The sequence below is a fragment of the Giraffa tippelskirchi genome, chromosome 7 (assembly GCF_054371585.1).
Source record: "Giraffa tippelskirchi isolate mGirTip1 chromosome 7, T2T-mGirTip1v1.2.pri, whole genome shotgun sequence".
NCBI lineage: Eukaryota > Metazoa > Chordata > Mammalia > Artiodactyla > Giraffidae > Giraffa > Giraffa tippelskirchi.
The window spans coordinates 91,826,525-91,842,547 of record NC_137281.1 but is presented as its reverse complement, the minus strand read 5'-3'; the positions used below and the strand labels follow the sequence as shown (position 1 = coordinate 91,842,547).

The window sequence follows — 16,023 nt, the reverse complement described above, 5'->3', positions numbered from 1 at the left end:
TATCTAATAGAATCACACCGCTGTGTTAGAGCTTCCCCTTCCTAAGTCAAAACTCAGTAGAGAAATGACCCCATCTGTCTCTTCTGTGCATTTTCCCACTGCTTCCTGCGTTGTTACACCATCGCTTTGTGACTTACAAAGTCCAACTTTAAGGCAACTCCCGTCTGTTCCAAAAGGCCCCCTGGTTTTCCTTCCCAGCACACACTGGCGTTTGCTCAGCCCTTAGGGTTGCTGCTTCTGAGTAGAATAACTGGAGGTGGGGAGAACGTTAACAGAGAACAAGACAATGTGAAGCCCAGTGGGCGGTGCAGCAAAGAGCAGGAGTGTCAGAGTAAAACGGTGGGAGAGACAGCATGAGGAAGGGAACAACCTATGTGGGTGACTCGGGGACGCGAAGGGGTGGATGTGACAGAGTGTGTGTCAGAGGGGTTCTGTGACTAAGTATGAACAAGAAACATAAAGGCAGAGAACGGGAGGAAAAGGTAGGTTACCGAATATTCAAACATTACTGGCTTTGTAGGAAAACTTCATGGCTCAGACACGTAAAGGCAACTGGATTCCGTATCTAGCCTTGGCTCTACTGGCCCCTGCCTCAGTGGGCACTCAGTGCTCTCCCATCATACGTTCCACCTCCTCCCAGTTACAAATGATGTGAAATCAACTCACTGCTAAATCTTTTAAGTACTTTTAGTGGCAATCACTGAGTTGGTTTCACTGGGGGTTTTTTGTTTGGGATGGTGGGGGGAGGTGGTGGTCAGGAGAAGGGAGAAATGACTTCTTGCCCCCAAAATAGCCTGCAGGGGGCCGGGGGAGGGGGGGGCGGTGGCTGGGAATAGAGCAAGAGAGAACGTGCCAGTTGGGCCTCATACTTATCCACATCAGGATTCCCAAAGGGAGACACAGAGATGGAAAATAAATGGGGTTTCAGCTTACTGTGGTTGGTTCTATTTCAGGAATCTTATGTCTGGAAGATGTACCAAGAAAGGTGCTGGGATTTCTTCCCAGCTGGTGACTGCTTCCGGAAACAATACGAAGATCAGCTTGGATAAATGGGAATGAAAGAAGCCTCCACCATATTCTGGATGGTCAATAAAATCCTTCTCTTACAATTCTGCAACACATCGGAAAAGTGACGTTTCCTAAAGGCCTCCCGTACAAGGAAGAGTTCATTCATTACACATTTGTGATATTTTGGAATTGACTTGGATTTTTGTACCTAATGGACTTACACTGTGGGAGATGACCTGTCAAAATGTTAAAAGGATGGCACAGCATCAAGGAAGCTCTAGTGGAAAGTCTTCACGTTTTTCAGTTCTAACTAGTATGTTGGGATGACATCACTGAGGGAAGGGCTGGAGATGTAGGAAGATTTACATGCATAATACCTGAAATTTTAAACACTTGAATGCCACGTGACAGTAGCCCACTAGTGATTCATGGTCTGAGCTACAAAAAAAAAAATCATTTTAACTGCAGTCTAATTTTTCCCATGGTACTTGCTAGTGAATGTATCCAGAATCAGCTTGAAAAGCTTTAAGCAGTTAAAGAAATAGAAAAAAAAAAAAAAAAACCACCACTTTGTCGACACTGAAATATCGATTAAGTGCCTTAAAAACCTCTTTAGATATAGCTATGCAAGTTTTTTATGCTTATGTTCAAGATGGACAGTTCCATTAATTAGTTGTGTTGATCTCTTACTTTATGAAACTGCACTTGAAAAGTTATTCATAAGAATTTTTTTTTTCAGTAACAGCTTATCAGTTGCTGTTATTAGAAGAAGTACTGTACTGAAAATTCAAAAAAATCTCAACCTTAAGCCAAATTGAGCAACGCTTTATGGTCCCTTGTAAGTAGTGGAGCTGCTCTATTTAGGTGAATCTCCTTACGTAACATGAAGTGCCCACTGCAATAAAGTCATACAAACCACTCCACGGCTTGGCCTCTTGTAATGAACCACCTTCTGGATGATTCCCAACCACCCTGGGGATTGTAATGAACCACCTTCTGGATGATTCCCAACCACTGCAGGGAAAGGGACATGGGAGTAACAAATAGCCCACAGCTCCCCACACAAGAAAGAAAGAAAAAAAATCTACAGACCAGTGTTTCTTTATTTTGGCCAAACGCATGCCTGGTTGCTTAGCTCTCTCCTCTTCAGCAGCAGCACCTGCTATGCTGTAAACACAGAGAGGAAGAAACTAGAAACAAGGGCCGAAACATCTCTTGCCCTCAAGACATGTGTTCAGTGACTAAGCCAGAGGACAAATGTAGCGAGCCTCTTAAATGTCTATGTCAGATGTTGTTGAACATGGAGGAAGGCATCTACTGCGCTAAGCGTGATGGCCACACGGGCTTGGGCCGTGCTTGTGAACCAGCTGTTCTGGGACAGCCCTGGGCCTGCGCACCCTTACGAGGCAACCAAGATTGGCTTCAGGCAGTTTTCGTTTTCTTCTCCCTCTCGCTCCCTTTCTTTCCTTGTCATTAGGAAATCATGCTGTCCAACCAGTCTTCAAGCTCTTCCTCGGTAACATGTCTGGATATACTTGGTTGCCCCGAGGCCACGTTCTTTTCTTCCAACACAGATGGGTTTGCCGGCTCTAAGAAAATAAACGCAATGTTAACAACTTCACGTTAGTCTCAGAATTGAGGGTTAATGCTTCCCTGGGGTTTGATCCATGCTACAAATCAACCAAGTTGTTGCTTTGCTCCCGGTAAGAGGAAACATTCTGTTATTGTGCCTACTCCCTAAGAAGATCCAATAATCCCTAAACAAATTCATAAATGGGGTATATTTGCTCTTCTCTTTATTTGAATGGTGAATCTCACCGTTCATGAGGTTTGTTTTTTCTCTTTTTAAAGACCAATAGCTCTGTTTCCTTTTTACTAAGCAGTGATCCTGGAAAGCCATTAGAGGGTCCTAAGGGCAGTGTACGGACCAGGCAGTCACTAGGCCTCTCCCTGTCAGATGGGCCACCATCTCACAGAACGGGCAAGTGAGGAACTATCCTCCTTTTCAAACAAAAGTGGAATAGCAAGCGAGAAGCACACAGACTTGGTCCACAGGCCTGTTCAGACAGTCGATTAAAAGGTCTGCTGCTGCACAGCTGAGGCCACAAGGCTCTAAATGCCTTTTATAGCATAAGTTCAAATTGTAGCCCCAGGTTTAAGATTGCAATCAGGCAGGTAGCAGCTTTGGAAGGCCAGTATTATCGAGTGAGAGCGATGTTGTCAGAAAGGTCAGCTCAGGGGGAAACGGAGATGTGAGCACAGAAACAGATGTCAGTGAACAAGGCCAGATCGATGGCAGACAGTGATGAAGATGTGTGGGGATGTGATGGAGGTGAAGCTATTCTCAGAAAAACACCAGAATCAAGAAGATGGGTGGGGAATAAAATGAAAACCGTACCTGCTTCTTCTTGGACCACCTCCCCACCTTTCTCGGATTCCAGGTCCTGAGCTGTCTGGTCTGATAAGATGTCACCTCCCTCTTTCACAGGCGCATCTAAATTGAGCAGCAGATCTAGCTCTTCTTCCAAATGATCTGCTGCCAACTGCAGCAGGGAAGCGGGGTTCTGAGAACCCTTGGAAGGACCCGATCCTGGGCCGTCTTTACCCGGGTACATGGGGAAGCCAGCGGTGGTGGATTTCATCTCAGAAAGGGACCCCTTTCCTCCAGGCCCCGAGGGCCCCTTTAGCTGCATCCCTAGTCCCTTGCCATCATTATTTCTCTTTGGTTTCACCTGAGGGAGCTCTAAAGGAAGGGCAGTCTGAAAGAGAAGCACAATATCTGAGTTAAAACTGTGAGTCCTGCCCTATTTGCTTAAGCAGGAACTAAAGCAGAGGAAGCCATCAGACTTTGTGGAGTAGGAAATTCAGTTCAGACAGGAAGGACACAAAGTGTCTCCATCCAGCTTTGCCCCAGCACCCCTTCTAATTAATAGGGGTAAATGTGGGACACCTCCCCACTATGTCCACCTCAGCCTGTGCTAACCAGATTAGAGCTGAAATCAAAAGGCCCATGCATTCCCATCACTGGCCTGAGATCAGACAGAACCACAGGTCTATGTGAATACACACTTAAGCCTGTGACAAGGCAGATGTCTGTAAAAGGCACTGAGGAGTAATAAGTAAATCAGATCTGTTCATTGTACTAAAATGCACAAATACAGAGGTGAGGGGACAGATTCACTAAGAAGAAAAATAATGTTACTAACGGTCATTCGTGAGTAAAAATTGCCAGACACTAAAGAAAACATTCTGATAACATTTGTAAAAACTCCCCCAACAGGCAAAACTAACTCTTGAATATTAGGAGTCAGGATAGTGGTTTTAGGGAAGTACTGCCTTGGGTCAGGGCTGGGGTGGGGGTGGTTCTGGGTGGTGGCAATATTCTGATTCTTGATCTAGATGGTGATTCCATGGTTATAAAGATTTACATGTGCACTTTTCTCCATGTTGTAATTTCAGAGTTAGACCCTCCCCCCAGGTGACTGTAATGTAGAAGAAGGCTGAGAACCCCAGTTCCAGAGGGAGCACTGGGGTGACCAGCCTGGCGGCAGTGGGGTGGGTTCAGAAGGAGGTTCAGCTGCTGTCCCCTTGCTTGTACATTTAAGCGTCCTGAGCAGATCCAGTTTGCTAATAACTCCTCAGGGCTTTTAAGACACTACAGCCTCAGGCTTTTAAGACACTACAGCCTCACACATGAACTTAAACACTCACCCAGCACTGTCAGTGTGCGGGGTGAAGCTGGGATGCGGGCCCCTGTTCTAATCTTGTGATCACTCAGATGGTCTGGATTGGCTGTCCAGCATTGTTTTTGTTTGTTTGTTCGCTCCCCAGGTGAGTAAGGTACAAACATTTAGAATAACTGCTCCACATAACGGGGGAGGGATGGTATTTTTAAACTATTTGGCCAGGTTTTCAAAGTTCCTGTAATTTATATCTTTCCTCCTAAGGCCTGCCATCCTTCACTCTGGATTTCTCATAACACTTCCGCCTACTTCTCTCCTCAGTCCTAGGGTCCCCATCACCTTCACCCCAATGAGGTCCTGTTAACCATTCCTCATTGTGTGGGACCAAACCAAGTATGTCAGAACGCTAACCATCTCTGGACACCCAGAGGAAAAGTAACACTTGCCCTATCATTAAGACAACCCCAAACATACACACACCGACCCCAATCCCACAGTCTTCTCTCCATTCTGTGGCCAGAATGTTCTTTGTTACTGCTATCATTATTACTAGCACTGCCATTACAGATCTGATTGGGTTACCCTTCTTTAAATCTCAACTCAAATGTTCCTATACTTTGGCTCTCGGTTTATCTGTAACTTCTTCAGAAGTGTCATTCCTACATCATGCCAAAGTAGATCAGGTTCATTATTACATACTCTCATAGCACATGGTGCTTACCCGTCACAGGACTTAGTGCAATTTGATAATTTGATTAATACCCGTCTTTCCCAACAGATTAAGCTCCATAAGGGCAAGAACCATGTCTCTCTATTCACCACTGTAACCTGAGTGCCTAACACAGAGCCTGGCACATAAACATTTTGGGTACAACACAAGCCAGACTCTGTACTTTTACATTTCATTCAATTCCATTACAGTCTATCCTTTAAAATGTTCCAAATATATCAATAAAACAGGATAAAAACTTTGAAAAGTATTTCATTCTCCCTCAAAACTTTACAAAATTCTATCTGATACAAAACCCTCAGCCTGTTGAAAGGTAAATCTGATTCTGAGACATCCTGCAGGGAGATATTTTTCAGTTTGCTTCTTCTACTGCCCTAATTCACACCAGCCTCAAGATACCATCAAGGTTCTTACCTGAACCAATTCAGCAGCAACATTGAGTCGCAGTGAGAGAGGCAATTCTTGAAGGGCTTGAACCAATGACTCACAGTCCACATAAAATGCTGAATTCTATAGAAAACAGAGAAATTGATCAATCAAGATGATTACATACGACCTTTCAGAAATAAAAGGGCACAAGACGATGGTAGTAACTGTAAATCATCCATTACTTTCAGCTGGGAATAATCAGATCATAAATCACACCTGATATAGTTCTAATTTCCATCATCTCTGCATGAAGATAAGCAAAACAAAAACCACCTTCTTGAGCCGCAGCTCAGGCAGTCAGAGTAGCAGCAGGGTAGCAATCACTCAAATCAAGACTGTATGGTATGGGAATTCCCTAGTGGTCCAACAGTTAGGACTCTGCACTTCCATTGGGTGGGGGGCGGCATGGGTTCGATCCCTGGTCAGGGAACTCAGATCCTACAGGCTGCGCTGCTTGGCCAAAGGAAAAAAAAAAAAAAGACCGCATGGTAACCTGGCAACTGTGGACGTTCTTGGAATTACAGAGAAAATTCAAAGCATTTAATGAAACATAACTGGACACCTCCTCCATATTCAGATGGCTGGCCTTTGGGAGAGCAGTGGAGAGCTGTCTCGGCAGTGACTTGGGGCTGACAGGCACAGCAGGAGGTGCCCATGTGCGTACACTTCTCTTCCAACCAGAAATCAGGGGATGGAAACTTACCCTCCAGCTGGCAGCTCTATGTGTGAGGCCAACACTAAAACTCCCTGGGACTCCATTCCCATTCACAGGCGCTAAGTCCCATCCAGGCAATGCCTTCACAGATAGACTGTATTTGAGAAGGCATTCCAGATTATCTCATGACCCCTAACAGCTGCTTCTAGGTACCCTGGCCATCCAAGAGAAGGGAAAAACTAAAAGATGGGTGAAACCACCACATTAGAGTCAGATACCACCAACCACCTCATCCACCAAGGACTGTCACAGGTCTAGGCAGAACTGTGCCTTCTGCTATGATCACAGACTACAAGTGAGAGAAGGAAACCCAGGGGTCATGGAGTCTCAAATCTACTACAAGGATGTCTTGGGGAGATGGGTTTATGATGACTGGAGGTGGGGAGTCATTCCTGGTGTTCTCAAGTAGAGCCCCAGCACTAAATCCAGACCCACTCAAACTCCTGAGCCTCACAACAGAAGTACACAGGGATCGAAAAATGCAATATGGCTTTTTAGCTGCCCTTTTGAAAGTTTCTGGAGATGGCTAGCTCTTAGGGGAGCAATGTTGGCAGCATCAGATGTGGCCCCTTGCCCTGGAAAAAAAAAAAACAACTTACATCTAAAAATAGAGAGAGCGAGTATTTAGGGAACAGGATGGAGGAAATCAAAGCCCTGGCAGGAGAGCAGGAAATTCAGTACACACACAGCCCTACCTCAGTCCTGCACTCCGCACACCCAGTGCTTCATTAGGGCCAGCACGGCCAGCCTTTGTTTTGAAGTTTGAAGAAACTCTCTCAGACCACTAGAAAAATGTGATCCTGAATGTGTAACACACGAGTAAATCACCTCATTACAAACTGGAAACCTCACCCTTCCCACTGCTGAGGTGTCGGCAAAGACACCACATGTAGGCCCCCTGCTCCCTCCACCACGCCTGCCAGCTACTCAGAGCTGCTAACCACTCTCAGGTCTCCAGAGGAGGGCCACTGAGACGTGCTGTGGTCCAGCTCCAAGTGCTCAAACTTCCTCCCTACTTTCACATCAAGTGCAACACACTACGAGGTATATTGTTAACAAGGAAGAGTCTGTGAGATGTGAGGAACGGCCAGGCTGTGCTTATGTGTTGAGTCCTGAATGATGGACTTTTGGCTGCTCTGACCGCCACATCTTTAATTCCCACCTCCCATCCAAGGCCCAGGTGACAGGGTACCGTCTCCATAAGGCCCTCACGACACTTCAGCCCAGCACAGTGGTTTCTCCTGGTCTCCCTGTAGAAGTCCCAGAGCCTAGAACCCGCCATCCTCATACACCACTGTGTAAGAAGACTTTCCCTTTTTGGGTCACCAGTTTGTCCCCTAAAGAGCTAAAGCTGAATGCCTTTGACATAAAGGGAGCTGTAGTGAATTCCTTGTAACAGTAAAGTGTGAATTTGAAAACAGGTTTGATTGGAATAACCACCATGAGTTAGGTTTTTTTTGCTCCATGTTGTAAAGTAATTGGTGGGTTAACTTTGCCTGGAGTGCCAGGCTTCCACACCTACCTGGCCAACTCTATACCCACTCACAGTTGGAGCGTGTGTGAAGCCTGGTCACCTGGTGCCTTCTCTTCTGCAGACTTGGAGGCTAGGAGGGCACAGGCAGCCTTGACTATTAGAACGAGGTCCCTCCACCCCACTTCTCTGCCATCCGTGTGCACAGAACTCGGTCTGGATGGTGAGAATCTATTCCTAAAGGTTCCTCCCTGTCTAGGAACTCGATCAGACTCCTAGTCTCAGTGTCTGTGTAAAGGTACACCATATGGTGAGGAAAGAACCTGCTAAAACTCCACTTACAGCCTCTAATCAGACCATTATACCTTCCTTGGTAGCTACAGAACTCATTGTCCACATCTGGGGACTCAGGGCCACTTTACAGCCGAAGCGTCCAAATCAAGCAACACTTAGGAGTAAGCCGGGATGCCTTCCGTGTACAGAGTCCCATCCAGAACTGCACTCTCGGGGGGGAAGTGAGGGAGGGCATATACGCCGTTGAGAGCCAAGTGTTCAGGAACCACCACATGTCACCCAGTGCTTGCTGGAAGTGCTTGAGGGAGCTCTATGGAATAAACAAGTCACTAGTAGTCAACAAAACTGAAAAGTAAAAGTAAAAAAAAAAAAAGTCTCAGGTGATTTTTAAAAAATAATGGGCCTATTTTTTCACCCTACAAAGTTCTCCTCCCACCTCACATTCCCTCCTCCCATGTTCCCACACTGCCCAAAGAACAGGTCTGAAAACCTCACTCAGGGATCGAAGGGACCAACTCCCCTGAAGAAATGGGGCCAACATGGCTGAAGCAGGGACCCTGACTGCCAGGCCACATCCCCTTCACCCTGCACGTGAGCCACATACTTGTGAAGGCCAGGCACAGCCCACGGTGCTGGGCGCTCTCCTGTCAGGGGCTTCACCAGGACCCACTGTCAACTCTGCTTCCTCATGTCACCAGCTGCACTGGGGACAGGGAAGCACATGAGGAATAGACAGACAGACAGGTAAGTAGACAGACAGACAGATGGATAGACAGACAGACAGGTAGGTAGGTAGACGGACAGGTAGATAGAAGATAGATATACAGATTCTCCTCTTCTTTTTCTCTCTCAAGTAAGCAAAAACAAAGAGAACCAAATGAGGAGTGAAGTGGGACACAAAGCAGTTCTGATGGCGAAGTGATGAATTCAGTTTGGGACGTGTCCTACTAATACCTCAACTCAACACACTCATGGTCAAGACTGCCTTCTTTTGCTCTATCAGTTGTCACTGCTCACCTCGTCATCGTGCTGGGGAGCTTAGAGCCCCTGCAAATCTTCCTTGTCCTTATGTCTCCTGTCTGGCCCGTGGCATATTCTCCCTTGTCCTCCATGGAGTGTCATCCATCAAAGCACTGTCTTCCCTGCCACGGTCCCACGCCGTCAGCCCACATCCCCTCCCATTACCCAGCACAATATCCTCCCACTGCTTTTCCTCCTCCAACCTCTGACCTCTTCAGTTCCTCCTTCCCAAAATTGTGGAGGTCCAATCTAGCCAATTCCATTTTCTTGCTAAACAATACTCTTGTGAACAAGTAACAGTAGTAATAAGGGCTAATTCTGAGTGTTTCCTATGTGTCAGGAACTTCACAGAAGGACTTTTATTTATAACCCAATCTAATCCTCATGACAACTCTGAGTTATACTTAAAGATTAGTTCCATTTTACAGATGAGAACTAGGATTGACACTCAGGGTTGTGTCTCTGAAGGCTGTGCTCTTACCCACATGTTAAACTGCCCCCAGATGAAAATGAAGACCAAGTGCCCTAAGTACTAAGTGCCCTAGACCTACCCTGGAAGCCTCCTCTTCTGAGAATACCACAGTCCAGCTATGCTCCCAACTCTGAGCACAGCTTGGTCTTTCAGATCTCATCATTCTCCTGTTGTTTCCCAGACAGGACCTACCAGATCCATATTCACCCACCAAGGCCCATTCAAATGATCTTCATCCCATGCTCCTATTCTCAATCACTGCCAGTCCAAAGCAGATTTCTCCCACCATATTATGTTCATTTATTATACCAATTATCTTATGTTGCATTCTTTTTCATTGATCATCTAAATATTTATTGATCATCTACCACATGTCATCTACCACTATGCTAAGGCAAGGGGCCTAGGGTGGTGAACAAGCATGAAGTTTGTCTTATTCATTTTTGAATAAGGGGCATCTAATAAAATATATAATAAAGAACAAGTGCTCAGTGTTTTGATGAATGAAGAACCTTAGAATTATCTGAAAATTTCAAGATAACTAAAATGTTCTCCTTTACACAACATGGTTCGAAGGAGTTGAAATGCAAGCCATTTATTTGGCTTTCACTAAATTCTTCCGTTTATCTGTTGTTAACTTGTCCTACAACTCTAAACCATACTCAGGCACATCCCAAACAGACTCAAGAAAAACAAATATTTTTCATTTCCAACTTTTTCTATGTTGTAATACGTACTGTTTGTAAAGTGACAGGCAGTTATTTCACTAGTCACTTCCCTCCCCTCTGTCTTTCTGAAAACTCTATGTCCATCCCAAACAACTGAACATAACACCAGCCCATCTGGGAGTACAGGTCACCTACTGTGTGTGTGTACTGAGCTGACAGCAGAATGGGGAGGAAGGGACCACACCTTACCCATCAGGTCTGCAGCTCGGTCTCCTGTCTGAAGCTGTGGGGCGGACTGTCTGCTCACTGTATCAGACAGTATGCTCTAGCCCTGGGGTTGGGGAGCATATGCCAAACCATCACTCATTCATTCTCTGTGCATTTTTAAAGGGTGAGAATACCTGTCATCTCTCATATGAAAACAATCAGTGAAATCCTGCTTGGAGAATCATCAAAACTCCTTTAGGAAGAAAATATGGCAGGAATACAAAGAAAATAAAGTGTGTGGGTTTTATGGATTCATTGAAAGACTATGATACTTGTTCTTATTTTATAGTTTTCTGCTAATTATAGATAAAAGAGTTATTTAAAACTATGAAGGTAAGGATTCTCTTACGTAATACCAAAAACAGTGTAGGAGAAAAAAACCGAATTCTCAACTAATTCTAAGAGGAATTTTCACAGAAAGGGAAAAAGTGGAAGGCCAAATGGCAAGGCAATCCACTCAAAATCATAACCATAATCTTCGGCCCTGCAACCCAGTCTGTATGAACTATAGTCACAGATGAACTGTATGAGGAGTTCACACAGGGGCCTGGTATGAAGGTCAACTCCAGCTCCAAGAACTTGTAAAATTTAAGCTCCCTGAAAACTTTCTGAGCAATTTAGGTAACTGAGGCTGAACTGTACATGAAGTACTAGACTCTTCTCTATGTGAAGACTCCGTCTAATCAACAGTGCAAAAGATACTGGTCTTTATCCTTGAGAAGAGCCAACCCACATTCAACACAAAGCTTCGCCTTACCTGTTTGGGGCATGAAGCTTCACCATCCCACTCTTTTTCCTCAGCAAACCGGAACTGTGCGAAGGAGTCCCCTGGGAATAGAAAAAAACATACACTTTTATATCAAAGCCAAAGGCGAACACTCAGTTCTCTAAATTTCCCTTTGGAAGGAAAAGTGCCGTTTCTGAAGAGCTGACCGTCCCAAACTTGGTGATACCCTTTGATAGAAGGTCCCAGTCCACATCTTTCCACAGCAACCTGTGTGTAGGGGGCACTTGAAAATATTGTTGACAGCTGTATTCATTGTTTTATTCAACTCTCAATAAGCCACCATCCTACACACTTGAGAAACAACTAAACAGTCCAGGCCTGCAGACACGGCCATCTACCCATTTCAAGCATATTTTCATCTCTCTGCATAATGTATGCAAGGAAATTTATATGTATGATTTTGGGGGTAGGCAAGTAGAAAAGGAAGGAGAAAATCAGAACTGAAGGAAAGCAAGTCTCGACTGACCCATAATATGACGACTTAAAATATCTCTTTGAAGTGAGGTTACCAACCTCAACCATCACTCCAAAAATCACCTGGTTAGAATGTCAGATGCAAGATAAAACCCAAAGGATGTGCCTTAGATTCGTCAATGTGAATCATGACGCATGGTTGGAATGAACATGAGCTCTCAGAATAAAGGAAAATGAATCAAGATAAACAAGCTTGACAGATGATTCTGCACAAGGAGCCTGACATAAGGCTTATTTTGTAAATGTGTACTTACCTGATTATTTGCATTAGGGATAGCCAATTTATAAGCAAAGAATTATTTCTCTACCTAGCTTTTGGGATCCTCCAAAATATGGTCCTACCTCATTAATGTACATTTACTTCCTATTTCTTCAGACTTTCTGCTCCAGAGTCAGCCTCTTTTCACATTTTGAACATATTTCATTTTCTATCCTATCCTCATTTCTCTTTTAATCCTTCTCCCTTGTCTGAAAAACCCACACAATTCTACCCATTCATATCCTATTTATATTTCAAGACTCAGGTACAGGCCCACTTCCTCCTATGATATCTCTCAGGTTATTTAACCATAGAATCCATTCTTTTCCCCCTCTTTTAAGTTAGAAGTAAAGAAGTGAAGAATTCCAAATTAAAGAGACAAAAGATAAAATTCCAAATTAAAGAGACAAAGATAAAACCTCCAGCATCTAACACTTGACAAGATCAAGTTCAAGGTAAAACAGACCAAGAACATCAGTCTTTATCATGAGAAAGGGTAAAATCACAATCCTTAGTCACTAGCAAATCAATTTGATCCCCCAAAAGTATGATATAAAGGATGTGAATTAATAAGGTCTTGTCTGTGCATGTGGATATATAAGTGCATGTGTACATATATGTATTGTGATTATATGTGGACACTTCATAAATATTTGTGCAATATTGGTATTTTAAAAGGACTATAGAAAGGTTACCAAAAAAAACCTTTAAAAATACCCAACATGTAGCAGTCATACAATCATATTTGCTGGTGATAAACATTTGTAGCACATATAGGCAAAGAGCCTATCTTTTACATATAAAGAACTTCTGCAAATTAACCAGAACAAAACCACCTAGTAGGAAAGCAGGAAAGGGGGTGAGAATAAGAAATGCAAGTGGCTAATATGTATATATGAAATGAATCATGAATAAATAAAAAATCAATCTGGTAGATTTTTTAAACTTGGTTGAACAGCTGAATGTTTTATGAAATAGTGTTACTTTTGACATTCGTGAACTTCTATATTAAAAATGATCCTATGACTGCATAGATCCTATAACATGTAATCAGTACTAGATATCATCAGTCATCAGTTCAGTTGCTCAGTCGTGTCCAAATCTTTGCAACCTCATGGACTGCAGCATGCCAGGCTTCCCTGTCCATCACCAACTCCCGGAGCTTGCTCAAACTCACGTCCGTCAAGTTGGTGATGCCATCCAACCATCTGTTGTATCCGCTAATCCCAAACTATTAATTTATCCCTTCCCAACCTCTTCCCCCTCTTGTAACTGTAAGTTTGATTTCTATGTCTGTGAGTCTGTTTCTGTTTTGTAAATAAGTTCATTTGTATCATGTTTTAGATTCCACATATAAGTGATATAGTATTGTAATTTTCTTTCTGACCAAGAAGTCATTCTTGATTGATACCAAATACTCACATAAAAAATACAAAGAAAAGAAACTGTTTGATAAAAATAAGATTTTTAAGCACTTCTTGTTTACTGTAATCAAACTTCAAAACAACACAATTTTAAAATCCTAATAATAAAGCACATAGAGGCTAATCTTAAAAAAATAAGCTGGTTAAAGGACTATTAAAGAACATCTTACATGGAACCATAAAAGACCCCAAGTTACTAAAGCAATCCTGATGGAAGAAAAGCAGGAGGCACAATGCTCTTAGACTTCAGACAATACTGTAATACAAAGCTACAATAATCAAAAGAGTATGGTAATGGTATTATACAAAAACAGAGTGCCAAGAAATAAACCCACATACCTACAGTCAATTAATCTTCAACAAAAAGAATGTCAATCTCTCTAATTCTCTCACTAAAGATGAGTGTGTCCAGATTTGTCAAAATTATAACTCCTAGAATCAAGAGTACTTCCAGAAAACATGTTACCAAAACTCATCTTCTTATATCGAGACGTACAAAACAATGGTGGTATTAGTAAATGTGTTACTCCTGTATCTTGTACATCAGACTTTTGGACTGCTTTTAAATAAGAAAGTGTGATGCATTCACAATGCATTCAATTCTGCTCCTGCTTTACTCTCTGGTTTAGAGAGTTCCTGTCTCTCACAATAACAGTATGAATCAGAATGAAGAAGTACAGAATGGAACCCAGTGAAGAACAGGGAAAGCCAACTGTTGTTGACATGGAATAAACATGGTGAAATGTGTCTTAGGATTCATAAGCATTCAAAGTTTTGGACACTCACCAGCTGAGTGTTCAGAAAGTAATTATAGCACAGCATAATGAACAGAACCAGAAAGCATAAAGCGAGTATAGCACTTTCTTCCTTCTCTTTCTTCAAAGACTAATTTCATGAATGTATAAGAGGTTGTGGAACTGCCTTACTGTTTACTTACACCGTATTCTCCAACAAGATGGAGACAAGTTAGTGTTTATTACATAAGGTGCTTGAATAACAGCAACAAAATTCCGTAATACTCTACTTTGCAGCTAGTGTTTATTATATAGGCTGCTTGAACAACAGCAACAAAATTCCATAATATTCTACTTTGCAGATAACAATAGCAAAATAGAAGGCCTGCTAAATCCAACAATTATTTATTACAAAGTAATTTATTCACTACAATCTGCTGAAGATGGGAGGAGGGGGAAAAGAAGGATTTAAACAAAACTTATGCACCCTGAGAGTTCACATTTTTCCTACGTTATGAAAGTCCCATTCTATTCCAACAAAGCTGAAGTGGTGTAATGCAATAAAAGCTGAGATACAGGTGATACGGAAACAATTCTGTGTCTCTTGAAATTCAAACAACATCGTTCTACTGCCACATTTCTGGAGACAAAATTAATGACGGATTTTTTTTTCCAATCAATTAATTGCAAAAAGCAGCAAAAAGAAATGTTAGAAAGTTAGGTATATGTGATCTTAGGTATTCTTTCTGAATCAGAAAGAACATTTCAAGCAATGCACATGAAAAGATATTCAACATCACTAATTATTAGAGAAATGCAAATCAAAACTACAATGAGATATCACCCGCACTAATCAGAATGGCCATCATGAGAAAGTCCACAGCCTTTCAGCCTGTGGACACTGTCAGGTAAGCACCACTGAAGTCTCTCCCTGCCCCACTGTCGTCATGTCTAGGTCAGAGTCTCTCAAAGAGCCTGAACAGCTATGGAAGCTCTTCCTTGGTGGACTGGGCTTTGAAACAACTGATGAGAGTCTGAGGAGCCATTTTGAGCAATGGGGAATGCTCACAGACTGTGTGGTATTGAGGGATCCAAACACCAAGTGTTCTAGAGGCTTCGAGTTTGTCACATGTGCCAATATGGAGGAGGTGGATGCGGCCAAGAAGGCAAGGCCACACAAGGTGGACACAAGAGTTGTGGAACTGAAGAGGGCCATCTCAAGAGAAGATACTCAAAGACCTGGTGCTCACTTAACTGTGAAAAAGATTTTTGTTGGTGGCATTAAAGAAGACACTGAAGAACATAACACAAGAGATTATTTTGAATAATATGGGGAAATTGAAGTGGGTGAAATCATGGCTAAGTGGCAAAAAGAGAGGCTTTGCTTTTGTGACCTTTGATGCCCATGATTCCGTAGACAAGACTGTCATTCAGAAATACCACACTATGAATGGCTACAACTGTGAAGCAAGGAAAACCCTATCTAGGTAAGAGATGGCTAGTGCTTCATCCAGCCGAAGAGGTCTAAGTGGCTTGGAAACTTTGGCGGTGGTTGTGAAGGTGGTCTTGATGGGAATGACAACTTTGT

The 16,023-nt window shown here is 43.1% G+C and overlaps 2 protein-coding genes and 1 pseudogene across 2 annotated transcripts in view; 2 read left to right on the top strand and 1 right to left on the bottom strand.

Moving 5' to 3' along the window:
• RYR3 (ryanodine receptor 3) overlaps window positions 1-2,599 on the top strand; it is a 555,495-nt gene extending 552,896 nt beyond the window's left edge. Inside the window, exon 104 of the mRNA XM_081507033.1 lies at window positions 954-2,599. Within this exon, the coding sequence (XP_081363159.1) occupies window positions 954-1,049 (96 nt within the window). The 3' untranslated portion in view covers window positions 1,050-2,599. The remainder of the gene's footprint in view (window positions 1-953) is intronic.
• AVEN (apoptosis and caspase activation inhibitor) overlaps window positions 2,094-16,023 on the bottom strand; it is a 191,339-nt gene continuing 177,409 nt past the window's right edge. Inside the window, exons 4-7 of the mRNA XM_081510787.1 lie at window positions 11,515-11,585; window positions 5,836-5,931; window positions 3,407-3,767; window positions 2,094-2,597 (exon numbers count right to left, since the gene is read on the bottom strand). Of these exons, the coding sequence (XP_081366913.1) occupies window positions 2,482-2,597; window positions 3,407-3,767; window positions 5,836-5,931; window positions 11,515-11,585 (644 nt within the window). The 3' untranslated portion in view covers window positions 2,094-2,481. The remainder of the gene's footprint in view (window positions 2,598-3,406; window positions 3,768-5,835; window positions 5,932-11,514; window positions 11,586-16,023) is intronic.
• LOC145512434 (heterogeneous nuclear ribonucleoprotein A1-like) lies at window positions 15,383-15,926 on the top strand (annotated as a pseudogene).